This window comes from Empidonax traillii, unplaced genomic scaffold, assembly GCF_003031625.1.
Source record: "Empidonax traillii isolate 1590-97213 ecotype Southwest subspecies unplaced genomic scaffold, ASM303162v1 scaffold1:size7828297, whole genome shotgun sequence".
NCBI lineage: Eukaryota > Metazoa > Chordata > Aves > Passeriformes > Tyrannidae > Empidonax > Empidonax traillii.
In genome coordinates this window covers 1,627,184-1,653,646 of record NW_020955194.1, presented here as the reverse complement: position 1 = coordinate 1,653,646, position 26,463 = coordinate 1,627,184, and the positions used below count along the sequence as shown (strand labels likewise).

Below are 26,463 nucleotides of genomic sequence, written 5' to 3'. Positions count from 1 at the left end.
ACCAGACCTGTGCATGTGGTTCCATATGAAATTATATGAAATTTCTTGAACTATTTGTTTCTTAAATGGTTCTTCTTGTCTCATACACATAAAGGAAAACAAAATAAAGTGAATTTGTCTTTTCTAAAAGCTATTTGGGAAGTTCTGAATGTTCAGAGTCAACTTTTCTTGGAAACCCTCAGCTGTGCAAGATTTCCACGACTGAAACAAATCCTTCTAAAGTCCAAGGAGCATTAAAAATTGACAAGGGAAACTGCATTCATCTGGTGTCAAGCTCAGTCTTGGCGGCACGTTATAAAAATATTCAGCTTCCACCAAACTGGCTTCAAATGCAAATTGTTCTTCCGGCTCTTGACACCGTCCCTGTGGTCACACATTTTTCTTGTCATGTAAGAAACCTCCTTTCCTCTTTGGGATCAAACGGCAATTCATGGTATTGTCTACAACCTGGGGCACTTCAGGTTCTCCCAGTTTTCTTTCTGATCCCCTGGACACAGACCACGACTTGCCCATTTTATTGCAAACATCTTCCTGAGTAGCAGCAACACACCTAATTATGCCCTGCCTTAAGACCTTTCTTGCTGACAAAAGGGTGAAGAGCTGCCAGAAAGTTAATATTTTGCCATATGGTGGGAAAAGAATAAAAACTTGATTTACACTACCATGCAAAAGTGCGGGAAAGTATTTCTAAATGGAACCTTCATTCTAAAAGGGATCTCCAAGTTTCAAAAAAATTACTTTTGTCTTTCCCTCGGTTTGGGGATTTGGATATACGGAATTCTCGTCTTTCTAAATCAAATAATTCTGTAATTTCAGATTACAGAAAATGCAGGGTAGTGCAAGTGCAGGCTTCCCAGGTTCACACCTCCTCTCCTTCCCCTGTGGAATCACCTGGATGAGTCAGCTCTGCCTTCACCTCAGCTCTTCCATTCCTTTAACTGGGGGCATCACTTGTATCACAAGAACACGTAGTAAATCCAGATCTAATCATGGCTTTGAGGTGGCACAAGCTTAAAAAGATACAAAAATGCTAACAGGAACCCCATTTAGTCATGAAGCAAAGAGAAAGGCATCAACCAGTTTTCAAAGGGAAAGTACAGTTCTGCTGCAAGAAGCTGCACCCTAAAATTGCACTGGAACACTTTCTGTTTGTACAAGTCCCACCCAAGTGAGCTTGGTTGGCTACTAACCTGAGTCACATCGAAAACAAAAAGCAAGAACTGGCAGCTTCCTTGCCGTGCCTACAAAACATTTGCTTCCACTTTGGAAGGCTATAATTATCCCTGATACCAGAGCAACCTTATACTGTGCGAAAACCTTGCTGGCATTTCCTCCACAAAATAACAAACTTTGACACAAACAGTACTCGAGCATCACCACGGGGATACAGCAAAAATACAGATACGAGCTGAAGGGCAAGGGAGGAAATTTGAATGGAATTGCATTATTGTGCTAATGCAGTCCGACCTAGCATTTGAAGAGGTCATCCAACAACATTTGTTTGCAGAACAAAGTGGGGTCAGTCAGATTGTGTGCTGCTTGACTCAAAGATTTCTCAATACTTGCAAATTCTCCATATAACCAGACACAAAGATCAGGGGATATAGTTTTAATTATGCTTGTGTAAGTATGACAGAGTACTGCTGATTTAAAAGGGGTTCCAAAAACACACAAGTATGCATCAATGTTGGAAAAAGAAATTAAATGCCATAAAACCTATATATTTTCTTGTTTTACAAGAAATGTTTTCAGTATCTGTCTACGAAATCTTTGGAGCTGAAGCACTAATCTAAAAGCAGCGCCTTGCACAGATGAGATTATTCTTCCTTGCCGAACAGATCATCCAGAAGAGGTACGTATCTGATCTCTTTCACAGGAAGGGTTGTTGGTATCTGGTTCCAGTCACTTTCCTTCTGAAATAAGTAATGCAGAGAATATCTTACTATATCATAATGAAAACAAGAATAATTAAAAGCTGATCAATACAAGATTGAATGAGCTGCCTCAGTTCCACAGACAGATCTGCAAAATTTTCCTTATTAAGATGCTTATACTGGAAATTCTAAAGTCATCCATGTCTCAACGCCAAAAATCATACAAAATAACAAGATAAAGAATTAAAAAAGCCAGCTAAACAATCACAACTCTGCTGCAGAAATTTAGCTGTCACGTACAGGTACTGTACCCCAAATACTGCTATTAATTCGTGGTAAGTCATGTACAGAATGACAACTGAATTCTAAAGTTGAACAAGGTTTAAATCCTTTCCTTTCCCTGATTTTTTTTTTTCCATTTTGCATTTACCTCTTTGTTAAACTATTCTTGTACGGTACCAAAGGCAGCCTAGGCATTGCAGCTACCTAACACAATAACACAATCAATAAAACTCAGTATAAACTACACTGCCATCCATTTAAAACAGTGTGGGGTATGAGAATGACAGTGACAGCAAAGCTCTGGAGCTGATGGGAATTGATTATCCCAGCACGATGACGACCGATTATCACTTCTATCGATGCTTTCTTCTGTCTGATTTCAGCTTTAAACTTCCTCTCATAACTCCATGTAGCCTTCTCAGCTGGGATCTCAGGCATCAACCACACCCCTAAAGTGCACCCACTGGCTCAACACCTCTTTCATACCCAAACAAACCCTCACCTTGTACAGGTGATCAGAACATACGTTTCAGAACATACGTTCTGAAACGTATGTTCTGATCACCTGTACGAGGTGAGCCTTGCTGGCACATTATAAAAATACCCAGAACATAAATTTCAACAACACTTTAACCCCCCTGCTTGTCTCACAAGCACCTTTTCCTCCCCACCCTGGTTCCACCACCACTTGCACCCCAACTTGACCGTGTCGGAGCCACCTCCTCCCCTCACCTCCCAGAGGTGCTCGGTGGCGATGAAAGCCACCCTGTGAGGGGACAAAAGTGGTTGAATATATTCAACAGCAAGAATTATCTGTGCCTCCTCTTCTTTCAGCCTTGCTCTTGGGTAAAGAGCTTAGCACCACCTTGAAGACAAAAATCCCCTGGGCACAGGGTCAGAGTTTCTGAGTCTGTGGTACCGAGGCCCACGAGGGTCCCTACCATGACACAATTCACCGAGATCAGTCACTGTTTAATTACTGAGTTATAACCTAAGCACTGAAATAATTCTTCTGTAAAAACAAATACCCCCTGAACAAAACCTAATGCACTGCTGCTTAAAACATGTGGAAGGGCTTTTATTTTATCTGTTTAAGATGGAAAATTTCTTCTCAATGACAATGTGAAAAACAAACCACCATGGAAAGCAGAGCAAACCCCCAGAGAACTGGGCCCTCAGACATCACTGACAGTTTGAGATCCTGCAGAAGAAAGAGCTGGCAGGTCAGGTAAGAGGGAGAAGTCAGGTTAGTAGCACAGTGCTTGAGGAATACTAGCTTAAACCATGTCACAATTGAACTTGAATTCAAAGGAATGCTATGTTTCTAAATGGTCTGAATACAATCAAACACATTCTGTACAACACATTGCTAGGCCAGCACAGCAAAATGATGTGTTGGCAGAAGGGGCTTTGGATTTATCTCTTACAAAGTGGTTTTTTTTTTAAATTCAGCATAATTGCCTTATGGACCATCTATTTTAAAATGTTCCACTCGGCACAAGATGGCAAGATCAGATTAACCTCTGCAGTTTGTTGATACCACATTTTTATTTCCCCTAAGTCGCAGGCTGGTGCACATATACAAAGTGGATCCATCAGTACTTCTCACACTGTACAAGCACCAGTGCTGTGGTGTGTTGTGTACAATTTTCTATGGAGTTATACAAAATTCATAGTTACTTGCTTCAGTGTCAGTGGACCTTAAAGTATTCCAGCAAGAAAATAGCTCATTTGACATGTGACAATGATATTTGTGGGGGGAAACAACACTCATGCCCATTGTCCATGGACAAATACACCTGTTTCCCATTCTCTTTTTGTTTTCTTCTCTAAAGATGTCCCAGAGATGTGATACCTATTAGGCATCTCCTCAAACTTGTCTGACTGCTCTGCTTCATCCTAAACCTCCCAGAAAAAGTTAATTACTTGAAGAAAACAGGCATAAATACACAAATATGAAAGTTGTTGTAGTGTCCACTGGATAAGACACTCTTGTTAAAGCTGGAGAAATGATATCAATGTGCTGCACAATTCCCTTGATCAGATACACTGATTTACCTTGACACGACCCTTCACTGTCGGGACAGGACGGATTTGATTCTCTCTCCAGTTCAGCCCATGCACAAACATGTTATAGTTCACCTGCTTCTGGTCATCTTCATACCTAAACAGAATATCCATGTGATGACTCAAGGTTAAAGGGAATTTTTAACAAAGTTATATCACGTTATTTACAACACACAAATACATTACCTTTTGGATAATAATTTTTTTTACTCCTCTATTCCCAAACACTGTCAGGAGTGAAAACACAGTACAAACTGTCAGGAACTTCTACATTATACATTCTTTTCCACATTATTACAGCTTATTATTGTCTCTTACAGTAGAATTTAACGTCTTTATTTCATTTCAACAAATTTCATTTTAGCTTTGAAGCATTGCCCAACCTTGTCCAACACGGAGATCTCACAACTTGTGACAAACAGAGTTGGGATGATCAGTGTATGAATCCTTTGTGTAGAAAAGAATGATAGGAAAGACCTGTGCTGTAACACAATTGATCTGCTTTAATTATGACTTCTATAATCATTTCCTGAAAATAAGCAATCCTTCAGAAATGCTGCTTGCACATGCCTTGGATTACGTTTACAATTGACAAACATACAGCTCTCTAACCTCTCAAATAACAGCCAGATTTTAGAATCACAAGCCTTGTCATTTGGAAGTTGTTTTATGGCTCCATTCTTTACTTCCCTGGAATAAATATATTTTTGTGTCTGTTATCACTGTCCCCTAAATACATGAAGATATATATACTGCCAGCTAAGGCCTACAGGTACATGTGGAAAATGCTATTTCGCTCCCTCCAATTTCTAAAATCCTTACCCTGAACTAAAATAAAACTCGATGGGGGCAGATTTTTAAGCCACATCATCATTCTGCCATTGATTTGGATGAAGCAGCTTCAGAAACAGAAGTCCTCAATCCAGTGAAACACTGAGGTGATTCAGGCACTGTTCTTTCAGCAGCACCAGTCAAATGTTGAAAGATACCTTCAAGCTGAAGCTTAAATCATTCTTGAAATGAACAGCTCAACTGCTCTGCTATAAATACAGCACTGGCAGCTTCTGTGAACGATACCTCTCTCACCTAACACCACCTGCCTGTGAAAGGGACACAGTTTGGGCACAACAGCACACCCTGGAAGTGTCTGTGCTTCACTGAGACATCCACACCTAGTAAGGGCCAAAACCTCTTATTTTTTTGGGAAATATTAGATTAAATAACTCTGCCCTGAGACAAATCCTATTGCAAGGGAGCAACAAACTCCAGGAAACGAGTCTCTTAGAAAATCATTTTCCCTCGTTCTAAAAGAAACAGCAGTGCACAAAACATGGGCCTCAAACCCCTCCAAGTAACTGCAGAGGGTTCTGATAAAAATTAAGCATGAAAGCACTTAAAGGGAGAATTTATAGCACAAACTTGGAAAACCCCACCGGAGGAGAAATAGATCCGGTGACAAAAATAAACTGCAATAAACTGCAGCTCATCCTCTCCCTCTCCTCCCCCCACACCTTGCATTTAATAGTCAGCAGGAGAGATAATAATAAAATATACTGAGAGCCATAAACAGAGATGCTAGTGATAAACTGGAATGTTAAGTACAGTGAGTTATGCTGAAGATGAAAGCAAAGTCAGAAAAGAATGCTACTGCTACCAGCACTAAATGGGGCCTGAAACTCTGCCATGAGAAACCCTCCAACGACAGCTTGCTTCTTTATCATAGTTCACATGCAAGTTAACACTTCCATAAAGCTTTACTTTTGGGGAATATATCCAATATACGAGAAAATTATCATTCCAACTTCTGGGATGTGCATGTTAGTTGCAGGGGTCTTTTTGGAAGGTGAGAATAGGGAAAAGAAAGGAGCATTAGAAGTAAGAAGACAACCAAAAAGCTTAGAAGTCTTGGAAAAAGAAAAGCAATGGCACATAGGTAGGAATTTCAGAACTATCACAACAAATTATTTTTCCCTTTACTATGATGTAGTTATCACAATGTTTGCTCGCTGTGAAAAGTCAAAAGATTAATTCTCCTGCCAGGGCTCAGAGCTGTATAAGCAGGATTTTTAGACAAAGAGCAAGTGAAGGCATGTAATCACTTACATTTTTATGTCAAGGCAATGAACTTGAGGAAAGCACTGCTTCTGCTTTTAACAAACATTAACAAGGAGGAAAGTCCTTTGATGTCCCAGCACTGAGATGACAACATGGGCACAAAATTAACTATATACCAAAGATTTAACATGGGCAGAGGAAATGGGATTCCTTCAATCCCATATTTAAATAGCCACAGAAAGCAGCTTAAAATATTCCTCTACATAATCCAGAAAGAAAAAGAATCTACTCTTTAGGCCTCTTTACTGCTGTGACTTATTGTATCAATCTACTAAAAGCACACATCAGCGATTTGGCTCAGAGCACCCAGATGGACTGAGGAGATGTTATCAATTTGTGCATTATTAGGACAGAGATGTCATACATTTCAGTGGCTGGAGTTAATAAGACTGAGACTGATAGTGCTCTTCAGGAAAGGAAATTAGATTTGTCTTATCAAGAAGATGCAACAAAGATAGCTTGAAACCATGCGCCTCTTCAGTTTCGCCCTATGACTTCACCAGTGCACATGATTTTAGGCTATGAAAGTCACTCCCCCATTCCTATCATAGTTTGCAGGGCTTTTTATTTTAATTTGACATTACAAAAATAATATTTCTGTTTCTGAAAATATATTTGTAATTAAATACTCCAGATGTGTGAAAAATCTGGTTAAATCACATTATGACCATTCCTGAGGATGTTTTGGCAAGTAAAGGTTACCTCCTAGTATTTTTTCTCTTTCCCATCAAGAAATCTGTAACCCAAACATTTATGTGAAAATTCAATGTTAATTTTTTTAAATCCTCTGTTTTGCATAACATGTATTAAGAAGTTAATCTGATAATAACAAAGCAGAAGCATCATGCTGCTTTAACCTTGGAGAAGATGTTAGGGATTCCTCAGCCTCTTTGATTGTCTCTGTGCAACACAGGTGTACAGAGACTAAATTGTCACCTAAAGTCTCATAAACTGCTCATATGGAAAATTCAAACCAGCAAGTATGAATTAATTCATGGCTACCATCTCATGTATACATTTATTCATGTCTGGAACAAGTATGAATTGAACCATCAATTCCTCAGAATACTGACTAATAGAAATAATGTTTTAAGAGATCCAAATACGAATGCTAGAGAGCCTTTTCATCACAAATGGCATAGGGAGTCTCAGGCAGAAGACAGAGTGCAGGAAAAAGATCTTGGGACCATTTCCACTCTTGCTCCTGCTACTGGGACATTTGATGCAGCAGGGAAAGGGGGTTTCCTTCCTTAAAGAAAAAGGTCTGCCCAAAAAAACATTACAGGTAAAAAAATTATTAACCAACTACAGTCCAGGGAAAAACTGAGCAGGCAGGAGTGGCCTGGCCTGGTCTATTAGTAACTTGAGAACTGGGATGACCATGTAGGAAGCCCACTGAGGCACAAGGGATTCACCTTTTCAAAACCACAAGCCCCCTTCAGAGTCAAACAGACTCACCCTGGTTGTATAGAAGGTGAAAAATTACACAACTGCTTTTAAAAAAAAATTAAAATGCATATTTATAAAAAACAGGGGCATACAATTAACTTGCAAATTAATGCAGAATAATCAACATGTAATACTTCTAAACTTGTCATCCACTCTTTCTTCTCTCTGTTTTTATCTTTTCTCTCTGCCAGCTGTTTATATATCCTCTGGGAAAGGATTGCCTCTTTTTAAGTCCTTGTTAGCATACACTTTAGCATTGCAGTCAATAAAAATAACAGAAAAAAACAAACCCTAAATTCATTACTTAAGCACTTTGGCAAAATTCATTTATTAAACAAACTATAATTGTTAATTATGTCTGCATAAATTTAAAGAAATGCTTATAATGACTACTGTAGTTTTCTGGTAGAAACAATTGTGTACCATCTGCATCACTTAACACATTGTGATTAAAAGTCTGTATTGTTCTGTGAATGGAAACAAGGTGGGAAAATGCTGGTGACAAAAGGAAATACTTTTTAACGTGCCAGCTCAGGTGAACTGGAAAAATGGACACATTGTTGGGTACCTAAATCCTACTATTTCACCAACCCACAATTAAAAATATAAATGAACACTAGACAGAAAATATGAAAATGTCTTATGAAACCCCAGTCTTCGTGATAATTCTCCCTGCACTATGTGGCAACTGAGTGGTCTTTGGGTACAATAAACAAAGTCTTGGGTCATTTGGAGGTGACCATGAAATTTGACAGTAATGTCTAGTCCCATCCCATGCCTTTAATAAGTGACAGACCATTGCAGTATAATTTATGAATGCAAATAATAAATACTTTAAGACTCTTACCTTTCAAAATGGAAAAAATACAGTCATTAAGTCCTGCAGAAAGTCTTTGCCACCTAATCTCAGATAGCAAAGCTGAATAAACACACAGCTTCAGTCGTCAGCTATTATCTGATCACATTGTCCAGCATCACATTATAGCTGAATAGGGTCCAGCTGGTGCATTAACCATATACACTGATTTTGTGGGAATTAGTCCAATAACTTTCACTGAGCCACTTCCTTCCTTCATAGAAACAGATAGACACAGTAGGACCACAACCACCCCTTGCTTCAGACACATCAGTGGACACAAAATTACACGTTTCCTCATTAAAGGAAAAGAAACAGGGAAAGAATACTATTGACAAACTTCACCCACACTGAATGGCACACTCCCCAGGAGCGAGACTGTTCTTTATGAACAATAAATCTGCCTGTTTCATGATTCTTCAGTGCTGAAGAAAACTACATGAAGCAGGAGGAAAGCAAGAGAAAAGTCTAAATCTCATGGAGCTAATACAACTCTGTTTTCCAGATTACTGGAAATTAACTCCTATTGAATAGACTTCAAAAAAAAAATCTTTCCCTGATAAAACAATAAACTTCCTGAGCTGTGTCAAGTGCACACATTATTAAGGATGTGACAAGTTCCTTACCACCTGCAGTGCTGTGACACCATATGAACTGCAACCTTTGAAGCAGCTGATGCTGTAACTTAGAACTGGCATTACACAAGACTCAGTATCATAGGAGCCACTTCTCATACTGATTTCCAAGGCCCAGCTTCACACTATGTACCTTTCTCACACAGAAATCTGTAAGATAAGTTGGCCATAGCCCCTTTAGAAGGCAAGGAAAATTGATGGTAATTTAGAAATTAAGCTCTTATACCAACTGGGGAGATAAACTCTCTCCTTCTCTATCACCTACAGAAAGAACCTACAGCAGCTGAAATCTCCTCCAGTTGTCATGGGTACCTGGCTAAAGCTGGGTGAAATCCAGCCCTTTATCCCCTCCTTGAATTCTAAGGTTATCTCTAATTTTTATTATAGTGTACTGGGCTTTTCCCTCTTAACTGACTCCACTCAGACTCCTCAAGAGAGAAACGGTTCAGGGCACAAAAGCTTTCCCTGGTACAATTTCACAAACAATAAACACGTCCCTGGAGCCCATGATGTGTCAGGCTTGCCTGTTTCTCATCAGAACTGAGTTAGTACACAAATAAAAACTCTCGGTCCCTTGTGCATCTATTCAATTTCAGCCCTTGAGAAGTGGAAACTGTAAGAACTCCTTGCCTAACACAAGATGTCGATTGTCCTCCAACAATTGTGCAGGGCAGCTTGGTGGGAGTTCTAAAAAATACGCTTTAGATTACTGTTGAAATTCAGACAAGCTTCTGATGACTAATGCTTGTAAGTCACTGTCAGAAGCAATGAACAGCAAAGAAACTGCCCAAGATGTGTATCTGGCTACTGCAAGACATTATCCTAAACATTTTTGGTATAGAAACGGAGGCTTTGTGAAAAACAACCCCTTAGGTTTCTTAAAGCAGTCTTGTTGGTTTTGATTCCAAGAGGAATTCTTGCTTGCAAAATGAAGAAACTTTATTAAAATGGATTCCACACTTCTGCCTGACAGGGGTCTTTTCATTATTTGATAAACCCAGACACTTAGTTTGCAACTCCTCCTGAAATCAAGAAGCATGTCTACCTGAAAGCATCTAAACATGACAGAAGACAAGACCTGCTCCTGTTTTTAACACAGTATGGAAGGCACAGACAAAACATTTAAGGATTTCCCACAAGAGCAAGACAAAATCAATGAATATGCATTTACACGTAGTACCAGGAAACCTGGCCATGAAACCCAAACTCAACAAGACATGAGTGTTTTCAAAGCACCACAGCTTACTTGGAACTCTAGTCTTCAATACAGGTGCACTCAATACTAGTTCTTTCCAGTGCTATTCCCATTAACACAACTAGCCAAGCAGTTTGTCTCAAAACAGTTAAATGTGCTAGGGAAAAGTACCAAAACCATGACAACATTTCTTTTCCTTTTCAAAAATTACAATAAAATGGGTTTCAGGTGAGGTTAATAGGAGCAACAAACCACTTTTATGGACTACTGCTGCTGTCTACTTGATTCAAGGACATTTCATTAGATTCATCTTGGTGTGCTTCTTCAAACTCACATAATGTTCTTTCATAAGATTACTGTTTTTACCTTACACACATGAAAAACTAAAGTAAAAAAAGTGAATCTCATTGAAAATGGTATCAGTAACTGATTGCTAAAAGACTAATTCCACAGAATTCTGCCAAACCTCAGATGATTTATCACGCCAGACAAAAGGAAGTCACTAAGATGGATGCACCTCAGTTGATGATAAATATTCTATAAACAGTAAACTCTGCATGTGTATCGGGACAAAATCTGCATCATGAAGTGATTCATCTTAAATACATGAGAAATTCTTAAGATTTGTGTGGGCAGTAGATACTTAGCATTGTTTTGCACCCATACAGGCAGCTCACACTATCTGCCCTTGACTTACCTGGTCAGTAAAGTTTCTAGAACTTCATCAGACAGTGGCAACCTAAAGGACTTGCAAATAGTCCTGCACGTCTCATAGGGCAGCACTCCGCACCTGCACATCAGAAACAGAGGGGTAGAAGTACACATTAGGTGTTTTCCAGGTTTGCTCCAAGTGAATGTTTCTGTGAATAGTAAAACACATAAGGAATATCAGGATAGAGATAAAGAAAAAAAAGTTTTATGAAATTTCACTATTACAAAGCCAAAAAACTTGAAGGTCACATCGTGGTCTTTCTCTCCCATACAGAGGTCCTTAATGATTCCTGTGATTCTTTACAAAACAAAAAGGGCAAATGAGTTGCATAAAGAATCCAAATCCTTTCTTTTTTCCCTAAAATCAATATTTTTCCTCTTTGATTTAAACTCCTGTGTCTTGCCTGTGGACGGGTATCTGATGTCACACAATGTTCAGTGCAGCACCTACGATACAGGGTCCACACAAAAAAGGAAAAAGAGTCAAAAATTCTGTCCGTTTCTTGCCCACTCTCAAGTGGACAGAGGCTTAACATGACACATCATATTCTTTAGCCACAACACATCATTTGCTCAGCAACAAACAGTAGGCAGGTCGTTTTACAAGCAGATCTTCCAAAAAAACAGCTCAGTATACATAAAGGAAACTTACTTTTCACGGTCGTTGTACATAAACACTGCAGACAGTTGCTCAAAATACTCAAAGCTATTTTTCTTCAGTTTTTCATGAGCCCCTGCAAGGATGAAGGTGAGGTCTGTCTGACTGTCATCTCTCACACCGTAGTGACGCGCAAGAGTCATAATTTCGTGTTCTGAAAAGGCTCCACCAGCGACACTGACTATCCAATTTCTGTTCACAAAAACAACAGCTTACGTTAGTTTTAAATAAATGAGTTAAAACCAGTTAATAATAACTAAAATTTGTGGGAGGAAGGATGTCCACATTTTCTCAGTAGTTTGCTATAATACAAAAATACATACTAATCACGACTGAGGAGTTTTACCAGAGATGCCACCCTGGTATGGAATATTAGCAGAGTGAATTTTGTCATTGCATTTATACAACAAGACAGTGAAATAACAAGGTATTGCTCTGTTTTGTCCCTAATTGTATTTTGCATTCTGCAGCACATGGTTAATTCTCTGTAAACACAAAGCATGCACAACAACAGCAGCTAAAATACAGAGAGAGAAATAACAATGGCAGGGGAAGTTCACAAAGCATTGTGAAAGCTGGGCCTGATGGGCAGCTTTCAGGGGAAAGCAGTGGGAAGGGAAACAGAAATTGGTCGGAGAGAGAGGGAAGAAAATTACATCCAAACAAACCCTCCTGAAAAGAATGGAAGACTGGAGGCAGCAGCAAGACCAGCCTGGACACTGAAAGCAGAGAATCCTACCCCATGCAGAGATGAGCCTGAGATGTGCTCTCCCAAGACTTCATGTGCTGCTCAGATGAATCAGCCCAGTCCAAGGGAGAAGAAATGTTCCTCAGATCCATCTGATAGGCCAGAGTTGGCACTCACTGTCCACTCCCTCAGCTGTACAAGGCCTCTTGACAAACCTGGCTTAGTGTAACTACACTGGCTCTACGCTCCCAAACATTTGTCCCTGCTGCACTCACATTCAACAAGATTTTTTTTCTCAGCAAGCATCAACATAGGCCTGTGTGTCTCAATCAAAATTAGATTAATTACATATAATATTTCTGGATAAACTGCATTATGAATAAACTTCTCCATAATTGCTGATGCAATTAGCACTGTAACTTGTGGCACCCCTGAGGATACTGAATCACTGCGATTACACACTGATCCTTGAAAACAAATGGAAGAAATTAGCAGTGATTCACAAAGTTCTGACACAAGACTCAAACTGCTGGCTGGAGAATACTCAAATTGTTGAATTAATCTGGTGATGGGTCTCTTAACAACCACATGTGACCTGAAAGCACAGAAACTTAGGACCCTTCCAAATGTGCAAAATTTTAACAAGGAACATAATTTTTCACTCGGATCTTCTCAGAGGCTTATGTGGTCCTGTTCAAACGAAAGTATCCCTTCACATATATAATATGATTGCACTTACACAGCTGTTAAAAAAAGAATGCTAAACATTGTAGAGTATCTACTTTGATTCAACTGCTGCTTTTTTCACATTAAATAAATCAGAACAATCCTTTATTTGCAGTGGCAGGAAATAAATACAAGGAAAAGACAAGTTGTTGACAGCAGCAAACCCCATTTGAGATCATGCAAACTTAATGACCAAAACTTAGTCCATCTACTGATATTATCATTATCTTGTCAGTATTGTTAAGCCACTTACTGAGTATTAATATTTATAATGTAGCAGAATGCAGAGATCCAGTCAAAACTGGAGTCTCTTTCCTGCATCCTGCAGTAATACCACTGCAAACACAAACAAGAGGACAATGCTGCCTGATAAGCCTGGCACTCCAAATCCCTGGGCTGGTAGAGCTGGAGGCACAGAGATAACATCAGCCATCAGAATATTTCCACATACTGGATTTCCACACATGGCACAGATTTTTTTCCACTGTCAGGATTTTAAAAGTCTTTTATTTTCTCAATCCAGTCAGTGACAATCAAACCACCAGAACCCACAGATAAAATTATTGTCTCATTTGGGAACTAAGGAATATTTTAGTGACTGCCAGGGAACTGATGAGTGGGACCCAAGACTTACAAACAGAATTAAAATCTAACCATCTAAACTCTTCCTGACAAAAAGAAACAAGCTGCAATAATTTTTCCCACAGCTTTGCTATCTTTTGTTTTACTTTTTTGTTGTTGTTGTTCTAGAAGAATAAGACAGATTGCAATCTGAATTTATTACAGAAAGTAGAAATAATAATTAACTGCTTAAGGGAGCTGCTTCTCAAGCTGAATTGAAGATAGGCATCTTTGTTAGACCCATATGGCTCTTTGTCTGTAACAGCAAACAGTCTTGCCAGTAGCTGATGGGAAAAAACAGACTGGAGAGGGATGTGTGATTCACAGGATTCTGAGTTTTAATTATTCTTTGTTCTCTTTTTAACAAAGCTTTCAATAGTTTTAATGATAGCTTAAGGAGTGGCTTCAGTGTACACCATATATTTATTTTCTGGATATTTATTACCGTGGATTTGGACAATTCTGCTTCACTTCATCAAAATTCCAGGTGTATTTTTAAACACAGCTCATATAAAATTACATAGGTAGAAAAGAAGAAATCTGAACAGCCAAATTCAGAGTACAGTGAAGCTTTAGCTGTATTTAGGATAAGAAAAGAGGATTATCATTGAAGTTGTCACAAAGATAATTGCCTGTACTAAAAATAATCATTTGTAGTTATTTACAATCATCAGATGCCACAGCAGATTAAAAATAAACAGTGATGTACACAACAAAAAATGAAAGAAAAGTACATATTCTATTCACAGAAAAATATCTTTGACTTTTCATAGATGCGAAGAAGTGTTCTTGTCTTTGTCATCTTTGTCATAAAAAATACTTTTTTCATCCTAAAATAAGATGCATGTTTCCTGTTAGATCCCCTGTGTTCCCTCTGCAGGAGGGATGTAGCCCATTAGTGGGTGTTCAGACTGGCCCAGGTGAGTATTGAGGCCAAGAAAACTTTTATTATGTGGGTTCCTCAGCTCTCTTGTTACCAAGAGGGCTGCTCCATTTTGTGTTGCTGAAGCCAAGTCCCTCAATACCACATAATTAGACACATCTCTCTCCATGCCACAGAACTGCCCCACTCTAAATTAAACAGCTGGGCTGTTCACAGCTGCACAGAATATGTCCATGATTAAATTTACACCCAACTGAGTCTCTTCCTGATACAACAAAAAGCTTTCCCTGCTATTTTAAAGCACAATCATCACTTCCAAAAGTGTGCTTCTCTGACTTCCTCATGCAACCGTTCCAAACCTTTGACCTGCTCTTCGTGTGTGGACAAAGTTTTGCAGATAATTATTTCAACATTTCAATTAGAGCCATAATTACTTGATTTTAAATAGCTACTTGTACATAAATTAAAACCCTTTTCCAAGCACTGAAAACTTTCTCCAGATAGACATTATCTTTCAATTTTCTTCCCTTCTTACTCTAGTAATAACATTTTCCCCTCTTAGTGCAATTAACAATTCAAACTCTTGCTTCTGTTTGAGTAAAATATCAGAGTTCAGAAATATTTTGACCAGAAGCTGCCAATCACTGTGGCCTCTCTTAGTTTAAATCTTACCTATTAACCACTTATTTTTCATTTCTAAATAGCCGCTTGTTTTAATTTCTCGCTACTTTTACTTCGAGCTACTGGAAGAATTTTCTGAGATACTTCTGAAGCAATTTCTGCCTTGTTTAACATTCCTTGTGGGGATGACATTCCAAGCAATATACATCTACTTGTATGCTTTAGTCATTACAACGCTTCCTAAATACACAGGGTACTACTTCTGTGAAAACCAAATTCTTTTAAGAAGGATTTTCTCCTCTGTTCCATGTAATTAACTTTACCCAACACAGCTCATATGTTTAAGTATTCTGGCTGTGGGATAAACTTATATTTGAGCATGATTTCCTTTTTTCAAGTATCTATACATTTGCCCATTGCCATATCTGGATCATTGCCACAGTTCAGCACAATTCCTGTTCCCTCTATCTATGTTGAAATTACTATGCAAGTATTAATTATTGCTCTCACTACTGCTTTCCAGTCTTTTTTAAACATGCCTACCACTGCCTCCTGTAATCTCAATACACCTTGGTTCCATCAAGACTCTTTTCTTCATCAGTGATTCAAAACCCAAATAACTTTGTCTTTGGGAGGCAACACAGACATTCCTCCTCTAATTTCAAAACTACTAATGAATTTGTTAGACTCTTAGGATGAAGTTTTCTTTATATTTCAGTGTAGATATCACTGCTGACTTGTGTCTTCTTCACAACACCTCGTGCCAGCTCCATAAAAAGCAGACAGATTTTCAGTTGTGCTTTTCAGCTTACTCGAAACTATCACATTTCTTTTTTTTTTTGTTATTTTTTTCACTTTCTTTTCACAATCTCCAAGTAAATGCAAAACAAATCTGTGCCACTTGTAAGCTAAAAAATGGAAAGCACGAAAAAACAGTCACGCTCAATACATTTTTGGGGGAATGTGCCTTCACTAAATATTAAAACCCCCAATCCACTGTCTTACCTGAAAGTGCCATAGTCAATGACATTGGTTTGCTCAGGGTCAGTAGTAGCAAATGTCTTTCGGATTTCTTTGGAACGAGATTCCGTCTTGTCCTTCAGTTTCATGAGGAGGGCACCAATATCAGCCACAGGGAACTTAGGAGAGGAGAGCAAGACAGAGATTAGAAACACCTGAAGGATGGGATGCCATCCAGAGGGACCTGGCCAAGCTGGAGAAGCGGGCCATGGGAATCTCAGGAGGTTTAACAGGACCAAGCACAAGGTGCTGCACCTGGGTCAGGGCAATCCCTGGTATCAGTCCAGGCTGGGGGATGAGCAGATGGAGGACAGTGCTGGGGACAAGTACCTGAAGGGAGCCTAAAAGAAAGATGGAGAGGGACTTTTTACAAGAGCATGTAGTGACAGGACAAGGGGGAATGGCTCCACACTGAAAGAGAACAGGTTTAGATTAGGTATTAGGAAAAAAAATTCCTTACTGTGAGAGTGGTAAGGCCCTGGCACAGGTTGCCCAGAGAGGTTACGGCTGCCCCATCCCTGGAAGTGTTTCAGGCCAGGTTGGATGGGCCTCTGAGCAACCTGTTCTGGCAGATGGTGCCCCCGCCCATGGCAAAGGCATTGGAATAAGATGATCTTTAAGGTCCCTTCCAACCCAAGCCATTCTATAACAAGCATTCTGCAACCAACCATGCATGATGTCAAGACGTAGGGCAATACTGAACTGCTTAGTGTTATTAGTTTCTTCCTTTTCTCACTTCAAATGCATAAATCAGTGCTGAGTTAAGTTTGGAGGGAAGCTTGCTACTGAAAAAAAAAAAATTGCTTCCTACCAGGAACATAAACAATTAAACAAAAATCATCAGATCATGCACTCTCAGAAAGTCTATGCCAGCCACATAAAAGGACATCCACTTTTGCCTCAAACATTGCACTGTTAAAGCAGAAGCAAAAACATTTAAGGTACAGTTCTAAAAACCTGGTCCTCATTTCATGGTGGTGCACCTTACTGAATTCTCTAGTAATAAATCTCAGTAAGTTAATCTTTTCACCACTGGCTCCAATGAAATGTTCCAACAGATAGTCTCCTTCATATGGGACCACATTGTCTTACATACTCAGAATTAGCAGATTGGAAATTTGTTAGGAACCAATTTTTCCTGTTGTGTATAAGAGTGATTAAATGCTTATTTCTTTCTAAATAGGCCATTAAAATAAATTTGACCTCAAATTAAACAGAACTGGAGCCCAAGGCTTTCACCCTATGTTCAGATTGTTGTATTAGTGCTCTAACAAGGGTTTATTTGCTAAACTCATTTTTTAACATGTAAGTATTTAGTCATTAAATTGGGGTTGAGTTCAAGTATGATTATCTGAGATGTCTTTACATCTGTCATGCTCTACCTAATTTAAAATGCACAATGAATTGTCTGAAAATAGATTTCTCCCATTTATTCCAGAAAGCAATGTCATTTTAACTAGCAATTATTTGAAATTTGGTATGAGTCACACTAAGGACCAGGACACAGGAATTGCGCCTCGCTCCCAATTATCCTGAAGTGTGTCTGTAGCTTTGTGTCAGTCTAAAGCAATCTAGAAAGGAGGATTTAAAGATCCTATGACACTGCCAGAGCAGTACAAATTGATCCCAGTTTAATCAATACATCAGTGGTTGCAGGGTTTTCTCAGATTTAGAGAAGACAATTTCCACCTCTGCCAAAGCTCCAGGTGCAGTCCTGGCAGGCAAGGCCATGCAAGGCTGTGGTGTAGAACAGCTGGACCAGCAATCAAAGACTTTTAGAGGCAGCAAAATTTCCAATCCCCTCCCCAGGATGTTACTGGCCACGAGGGCAAAGCTTTTTGCTAACAAAGCAAGGAACAGGCACCGAGAAAAGACTGAGCAGAAGGAATCAATAAGCAGAGTATTTAAACCGTTCTGTCTTCTCTACATTATCAAAACAGCTGCTTTTACATCTCTTTTTCTAAACTACATATTCCAAACACCTACATAGACACTGAGTGTCTGAGTAGCACGGCAAAAACTTTACCCACTTTCCCTCTTCTCATGTAACTGCTGACATGTCAGCATATAGTCACAGTCTAGTTTTGTTTGATTGTCTTGCCTAAGTCAGAGGTCATCATGCTGGATTCACCTGGAGTAAAATCCACTTCCATGTTTGTGCTGCAGTAGGCAGCAAAGCTGGAAAAATTCAGACTGTTTCAGAGATGTTGAATTCCCATCCAGAGAGGCACAGTGATGCCTTGATTGAAACAGTCCCTCAAAAACCTGGATAATATCAGTAGGACTGTGCACAACACATGTGGTCTGTTTTGCAAGCAAATCTAATTCTAAATAATTCTTTTTTTCCCTCAAATTGGAAAAGAAGTGCTGAAAAGTTCTGAGTCAGACCTTTAAAGTTATTTTCAGTACAGCAGTAGTCAAAATTATAAGACTTGGTCATTTTTCTCTACTTAAAAACAATACAGTAAGTACAATTCTGAAGCAGAAAATTGAAACTTTCCAAATATTTCATATGGTGTCTAACAAATTTTCAATATCCACCTATTCCATGATTACCAATCAAAATTTCATCCAAATCACCACATGACTATGGAACCAGGGTCAAAATGGCAATTTCCAGAAGAATAACATCCCACATGGATTTCTTTCACCAGTTTTCAGAAATCGTACTGCTGTGTCCTGCTGAAAGAAAACCTCTGTCTATTCAGAAGGAAAATTGTATTTTTGAATGTTAGAAACAACTGAAAAGTAGTGATCTTTAAACTGTTTCCCCTTCTTTAAACTATCTTGCAGCTCTGTTCTTCTCTTATAATTGCTGAAGTTGTTGTGATTTGAGCATGTAATCCCCTGATGAACTGAGGCAAACAAGGTGTGTCCTTACTTCTGGAGCTCTAATCAAAGGATGTTAATAAAACAGCTGTCACTGAGAGAATCAACCTTTTTTTGTTCTATTAGCCACTTTAAAATCTTAATTGTGCAAAGAATGCTTCAAAATTCACTTTAATGAAGTATTTCCAATGTTGCCTCTTCCTATTTTTCAGGTTTTATTTTGATAATGTCCAACCATTTAGTCTGGAAAAATAAGACTTTATCTGTTGGATCCAAGATAATCAATGCAAACAACAGTTCCAAAGAACATTTGCAATCTAATAATGTGCTGTGTTTTGGAGGATAGCTTTGGTTTTGATTCTACTAGGAGGAGAAACTGTCCAGCAGTAAGGAAACATTTAGCAGCCTTAGTATTTTCCATCCACAAGCACTTTGCAGATCTTCCTCGTTATTCCAGGGAAGGCAGGTGGTGCTAATTCCCAATAATTTACAAAGAAATTGCACTATTCTGATAAAATATACATCAGCAGAAGCACCCCAGCTCTCAGTTTATTATTGCTGTCCCCTCTGAAGGCAACACCAAACCCAGTACACACTTCAAGTCTGAATTTCTGACTGTGATATGAATTTCTAATATTCCAGGGGAAATGTTTTGGCAGAAAAATAAGTACAAACCCAAAAAATCCAATCAAGAAGTAAAACAGCCTCATCAGTAAGTCTAAACTGGATGTGCTCACATCTCAAGTACTGTGTACTGTTCCAGTCACAGTTACTTTGCAAGTACAGACTAAAAAACTGTGCAGCATTAGGCTGAGGGGGAAGAATGTCCTAGATTTACAAAATTATGAAGGTGGTGCGTAAGGTGAACAGGGTTCTTTACCACACTCCAAACCCGGCATTGAAACTAGTGGGAGGTTGCTTTAAAACAGATAAAAAGTACTTCTTTTATCAGATACTTGTTTTTCATAGCAGGCACTGAACTTTTCAACCTGCTGCCACAGAAAGCTGTGGAAGCTACACAGTATCTGGAGGTTCAACCAAGGTTACATCAACTCGGGGACAAGAGGTCTAGAAACAGTCTCAAGAAGGAATAGGCAGGGATATTCCTTCTAACAGCCCCTAATAGACTATAAATGGATTCTGAGAAAGGAGAGGGGAATGGAGAGTAAAGAGTGGCCAGAATTGCATGCACTCCTTGGCTGGCATCTCCTAAAACCATTGCTAGGCACAGAGCACTGGGCTGTGAACTTTGGGTGAGGAAACCGGGTACAATTAATTCAGAAAAATGTACAGCTAAATCATGGCCCCTAAAGATAATAGAAAGCAACAAGAGCCTGCTTCACCTCATTTGCATTCTTCTCCATGTAGCTGAACGTGTACTCATCAGCATCCACCAAAAGAAAGCTGTGGCCATGGAAACAAACTCTGGCTCCAACAAACAGATCACGAGCCTTGTAGTATTCAGACAGCTCACTCTTAAAGAGCTCCTGCCCAGGCTTCTTAATGCGACCTCTTTCCAAGAACCTCCCACCAGGTATCCCTGTGGGAATAGAATTTAAAATAATTAATTATGGCTTTACTTACCAAAACCAAACAAACTTACAAACAACAACAACAAAAAAAAAACACATAAGAAAAGCCCCAAACCACCAACTAAAAGACACCTGAAAACAGATGATTTGTATTTAAATACCAGGTTTTGTGCTTCAGTTTCTTGTCTCATAACACTCTGTCTCCTCCCCTCCCTCCCCTTGCTAAAAGGACTGTCTCTGCCAGTGCCCACAGCAACAGTTACATTGTGCATATTCTGTGACACGTCTCATTTGAATGCCTGCCAAACACCTTCCCTGTTTTTGTTTTCTTTAAAATGGGACAGAAATGTGCCTCTTCAAATCTTTCCCATAACCCTGTTGACAGCCTTGGAACTGACCCTTGATAAACACAAGATGCAAAAAGTGAGATGCAGGCAATTATCCCCAAACTGTTAAAAGCAAGAGAAGGGAAGAAAACCCACAGCTTCAGAGAGCTCTGTCTAAAGATTGTGGATTTTAACTTTTTTTTTTTTTTTTAAGGGCTTTTGAATTTTTTTAAAAACATAGGAGTGACATGTCTCTGTCTCCCATACACTGTTCTGCCAATGCAATTTAGTTGTGATCTGCTCTTTCCTTTGTGAGGTGGGTATGTCACATGAGTTGTTTAAACACTATAATGATTTTGTTTGTGTCACTAGAAACTGTACGTGGCACTCAAGGGTAGGTAAGATACTAAAACTTCTGTCCTATGTTTGGTTTCACTAGGATATGTGCCCTACAACAACTCTGAGGTTTGTTTCCTGGTGATACTTGAGCTACCAAGCCAAGAGCCAAAAGCACACTTCAGTAACATTTAATGACACCTTAATATCAAGTAGTGATGCAAGTCCAACAAAAGGCTGATGAACAGTGTAATAAAGTGCCTTTTATAGGCACAAACGAATGTGAAACCCAAACCACTTTTTAAACCAGAGTTTGGAGCAAATGTCTGTCTTAATTGCTTTATTAGCACAAAAAAAGCAAAAGAGAAAAAAAATACACTATGGTAGTGGTCAGATCTAGCTTGAATCAAAAAACAACTCTTAACGTATTCCTTTTCACCCAGCTATTAAAACAAATACAAAATTTTAGGTTATATAACCCTGGCAATTATTTTTATTATTTAATGTTTCTCTATAACACTGGACCTTCACTCTCACTTTTCTATTTATTGCAATTGTGCACTTTAATTGGAAACTTATCTAATACTTCTGTCCCGTAATTGTTTTTTTAAATGTTATAGGTTAGTACACTACAAGTGGTATAAAGAAAAATGACTGAAAATACCTCATTAAGTTAAGAGATTTTGCACTGAAACCTGATAAGGAGTTTTGATGGAAATCTACAAGAGCCAGGCTCAAAGCACAAAATAAACACCACGACGAAAGACCCTCTACCATAAAAATCAGATCAGAGTTTGCAGGTATTTGTACAGCTGTTGGCTGGGTCTTACACTGAGCAAAAAAGGGGATGTGATTTTCTGCATGGGGAGCCAAAGTTCTCATGCTTTGACCCCCATTTCAAGAAGTGCTTTAAGATGTCCTGTGGATTTCATAGAGTTTCACAGCGTTACTAACAGTGTGAACTACTTCTCTGCAACCTTCAGGTTGCTAAACTTAGATAACTAAGAGCAACTTAACTTGTTACTTCCATCTTAGGAATTCAGAGATCCAAAGTATTACTTGCCAATTTGCACCAGTTCATGTAAATAAAAAGGCAAAACCTCTGAACCTGTGCACAAAAGGGATGGTCAGGTTGTTATTTTCCATGCCTTACTCCTTTTCCTTACCCACTCTTATCTGACTTCTGCAAAGCTTTGTCATTCTTAACATTGAAGAAACTCACTTTTCCTTCAAACATGACTAAAATGAGGGAGGGATTGTGAGAGAGGAGAAAGGAAGAAGAAAAAAAAGAAGGAAGGTGGGAACAAAGAAACTTCTGCAGTCCCAGGCCTCTTTCCAACTCCTGCTGTACCTTCTCCACCCCATCTCTACTCCTTATCCTCTCTCTTCAACTCAGCATTACACAATATGTAATTAAGTGTACATGTATTTAGCTGCAACAAAAGAAGTTGCATAAATTACAGGCCACTGGATGGCAGGAAACAAGTAAAATAATGATGACATGGCACTGCTGCCATAAGGAGTGCTAAAACTTGATGTTGTAGTGAAGCAGGACAAACTGGGAATGCCCAGTGAAGCCCTAGGCAGGTACTCTACACATTTTCAAAACACTTATCAGAGAACTGCTTGTAATTTAATTGGGGGTGATGTTCCTATATATACATTCATAATATAGTTGGATACAAGCAGAGATGCCATCAGAGGTTTTCTGAATTGAAAAAACCCAGACCTTGCCAAAAATCCCACTCATATGAGAGCCCTTCTGGATGTTAACTGCTCTGAAACTGTTCCTGCACAAGTTTTGTGGGCTCCTTTTTTGTGGGCTCAGGAACACACGAATCTCTCCAACAGGATCATTCTTAGCCAAAGCTTCCCTCTCTCTCTGAGTTACAGAATGAACTTCCTGACATCCTTCCCAGCGCTGTGTCCTTCCATCCGTGCACAAGACACTTCAAGGAAATAAAAAGATACTTGAAAATCACAAAACCTTTCATATTCTCAGTTGGAGGCAGCCACGGTGGTCAAAAGAATTTAACCACAACAACATTTGGCAACCAAGCTCCAGCAACAGGATCAAGCAACTGAGAAGTAACAAAGCATTTGTCACTTAAACACAGGCAGTCTGGCTCTTGGGATTCAGTTCAGTATTACACACAATCACAGACTCTAGCACAGAGCAATCTTCACTCTTTACATGCTCAACACTCCGTGATTAATGATAAAGTATGTTAAAAAGTATCACAGCTGTTTTGCTTTCATGAGCTGCTTCTATACAATGGATGCTGTGGAGGTTTCATAACATGATTTTGCAAAACAAAGGATTTAGTCTTTCATTCTTGATGTCTTATATTTCCTGTCTCTATTTATCATCAGTTACAATACAATTCTTGTATGCTATCCACAACAAAAGCAAGTGCTTAAAGGCCAGATTTTCAAATTAAAATGTAATAAAAGTTCTAATTAATTAAATTTGCAGTTTCCAAGGGATATCGTGAAGTACTGTCATGCAATGAACAGTGTAATTCTGAGTGAGGAAGAACATGAATTACTGCGACACACAGCTATGCAAGACAATGCAGTAGACCTGGTGATGTAATTCCCATGGCATTTAAAAATCCACATCCCTACTTCTGCTAATGATGAGTGTGGCCACAATGTTTAGTGGAAACTCTAACCAAATGAGCAGGGAAACTGGGGCTGATCGGAGGCACTACCACATCTTACCTGTATTCCGCTCTGTATATTCAAAAACTGAGATGGTGTCATCACTCAGGAAGTAGGAAATAATGAATTTCCGATCCTTGTCAATAGTACTTTCCGTGATGAATTTTGCACCGAAGCGCAGGGTGTTACTTTCCATGCCATACCTGAAACAGGCAAAGGAAAAGGCAAGAAATCAAAAACAGAGCATGAGAAAAGTTTTCACCCCAAAGAGATGCCTTCTCCTGAGTTTTGTAACACACATTAACTGTGTTATTCCTGGACCAAGAAGGGAAATGGCATAAGATTCATGACTTCATCAAAAACCATTTTCAGCTTAAATTAACAGAACCAGCTGGAGTCAGCCAGATAGAAAGGAATAATTTTCAGGGGAAAATTATTTCTCTGCCACAAGTCTGGAATGAATTTGTATTCAAGTTCAGTTGCAACTCAAGCTCCAAGTTTCTTTCCAGAAAATTTATGAAGGAAGAACACACTTAGGTATGAATATTTTCAAATCAAATTCTGAGTAGCAATTCATATTGGGATTATCTCCACAAATTCAGGTCCACCAGTTGATATTACTGGTTGGATAATTGTTAAGTGATTGGGTTTTAAATAATTTGCAGTGCCTGTATATGCACTATGAATACATTCCCAAGAGTTCTTCTAACAGCTTTCCTCTTTTACAGGGGTTTTACAGGTGAATCTTCAGCACAAGACTTTGCTCTTCTTGCTAGGCTTCAACAACTGCTGCCTGACAAACCAATTCATAATGAAAAGTAAAGGGTTACAGCATTAAAAGTGCTAGAGTAAAATCAGCAGCCAAAAAAAGTAAGTTTCAGAAAAGCAAACACAAAACCAAATCTGTGTTGGACTGCTGGATCATACAAAATTTGTGACTAATACCTGCACTAAGACTTCCATCAAACTTGCAGAAAAGACAGGAGAGGAAAGAAGGTAAAGGATGAGAAGGTTAGAGTATTTACCTTCTCCAAAGACAAATTTTGCAGAGTTTGCCGTAAATTGAAGTACCACTCACTAATCCAGCCCTCATGCACCTGTCCCTTGAAAGCCTGATGAGTTGCATATTTTGCTGAAAAAAATTCCATTCCTACATAGCATTTATCTCCTTCACAAAAATACATAATTTAAAAAGTTGAAATTATTTTTCCCACAAAATACCTGTCTTTCAGCAGGAATTTCCTGTAATCTTTTTGGGGAGCCTGGGGAAGCAGCTTCTTACAGGAGTTCAGAGAATCCTCTTCAGAACCAAATCCATTATAAGGGGGAACAGGTTTTTCTGGTTCTGGAGGTGGTGGAGTCTTAAACTGAACTGGGGTGAAATCCTCTACAACAAAGACAGCAAGACTTACTCATTACTGCTGTGATGAAGCCATTCTACTAAGCATTTAAACTTCCAATATGAATGCTTATTAGCCTATTTGTGTAACAGAGCACTGATCAAAGTCAGACCAGGATCCCTCCTACTGTTACAGGGTAGAAAAAGACTCCATTGAGCCGATAGCAAAATTATTGTTTCTTCAAGGGTTTCAGGATTTCATCTATAATCTTAAAATGTTTGAAAAATATCATTAAGATACACAGGCAAAAAGAAAGAAAATATAGTTTCAAAACAGGATAAAATAGTAAATTAAAAATTCTAAATTAATTTTTCAGCTTTATCCTTTGAGACAACATGATTAAGTAAATAATTGGCTTATGAGTTTCCTGCCCTGTGCTTTTGGCCAAAGGAAAATAAATACATAAATAAGTGAAATGTTATTCATTATTTAAAGCATATAAGAAGTCTTTGGTACATTGAAGCCAATAGCTTCAGTCCACATCTCATTATATCCACAATTTTGGAAGCTTTGTTTTTCCTCATTTTCCCCAGCCTCAAGTCTTTCCCCGCAGTGATCAATGACAATCCCAGATACGCAGCAGGAGCTCTCCTGCCTCAGCAGAGGCATGTCTGGTCAGGGACCTGCACTCCATTCCCACAGAGGTTGCTCCTAAAAGTGCTGCTCTCCTGACCCTCCTTATTCCTCACTTGGTGAAAATCTTGTTGTACAATTTGGCCCCTTGTTGCACCCCAGCACTGCCCTTCCACTGCAGGACAGCTCCCAGCTTCCAGAGGGGTTCACATAAAACTGAACAGCAACACAGTCAGCTGCTTAAATGAGATTAATGAAAAATGAAAAAGGTAAGAGTTAAAAAAAGTAACTTATGTATGTGGGGAAAAGTAAACGGGCACACCTGAGGAAAATGAAGACCTCAGCCACGGGAAAACAGGGTCATTCACGGTGGACGGGACCTCAGGTGGTCTCCTGCTCAGC

At 39.0% G+C, this 26,463-nt stretch overlaps 1 protein-coding gene across 1 annotated transcript in view; it reads right to left on the bottom strand.

Annotated features, from left to right (window-relative positions):
• Nucleotides 1-1,594: 1,594 nt before the first annotated feature.
• EFHC2 (EF-hand domain containing 2) overlaps nt 1,595-26,463 on the bottom strand; it is a 58,422-nt gene continuing 33,553 nt past the window's right edge. The window contains exons 8-15 of the mRNA XM_027881583.1: nt 25,310-25,475; nt 24,149-24,291; nt 20,574-20,770; nt 16,387-16,520; nt 11,837-12,034; nt 11,171-11,263; nt 4,215-4,320; nt 1,595-1,913 (exon numbers count right to left, since the gene is read on the bottom strand). Of these exons, the coding sequence (XP_027737384.1) occupies nt 1,818-1,913; nt 4,215-4,320; nt 11,171-11,263; nt 11,837-12,034; nt 16,387-16,520; nt 20,574-20,770; nt 24,149-24,291; nt 25,310-25,475 (1,133 nt within the window). The 3' untranslated portion in view covers nt 1,595-1,817. The remainder of the gene's footprint in view (nt 1,914-4,214; nt 4,321-11,170; nt 11,264-11,836; nt 12,035-16,386; nt 16,521-20,573; nt 20,771-24,148; nt 24,292-25,309; nt 25,476-26,463) is intronic.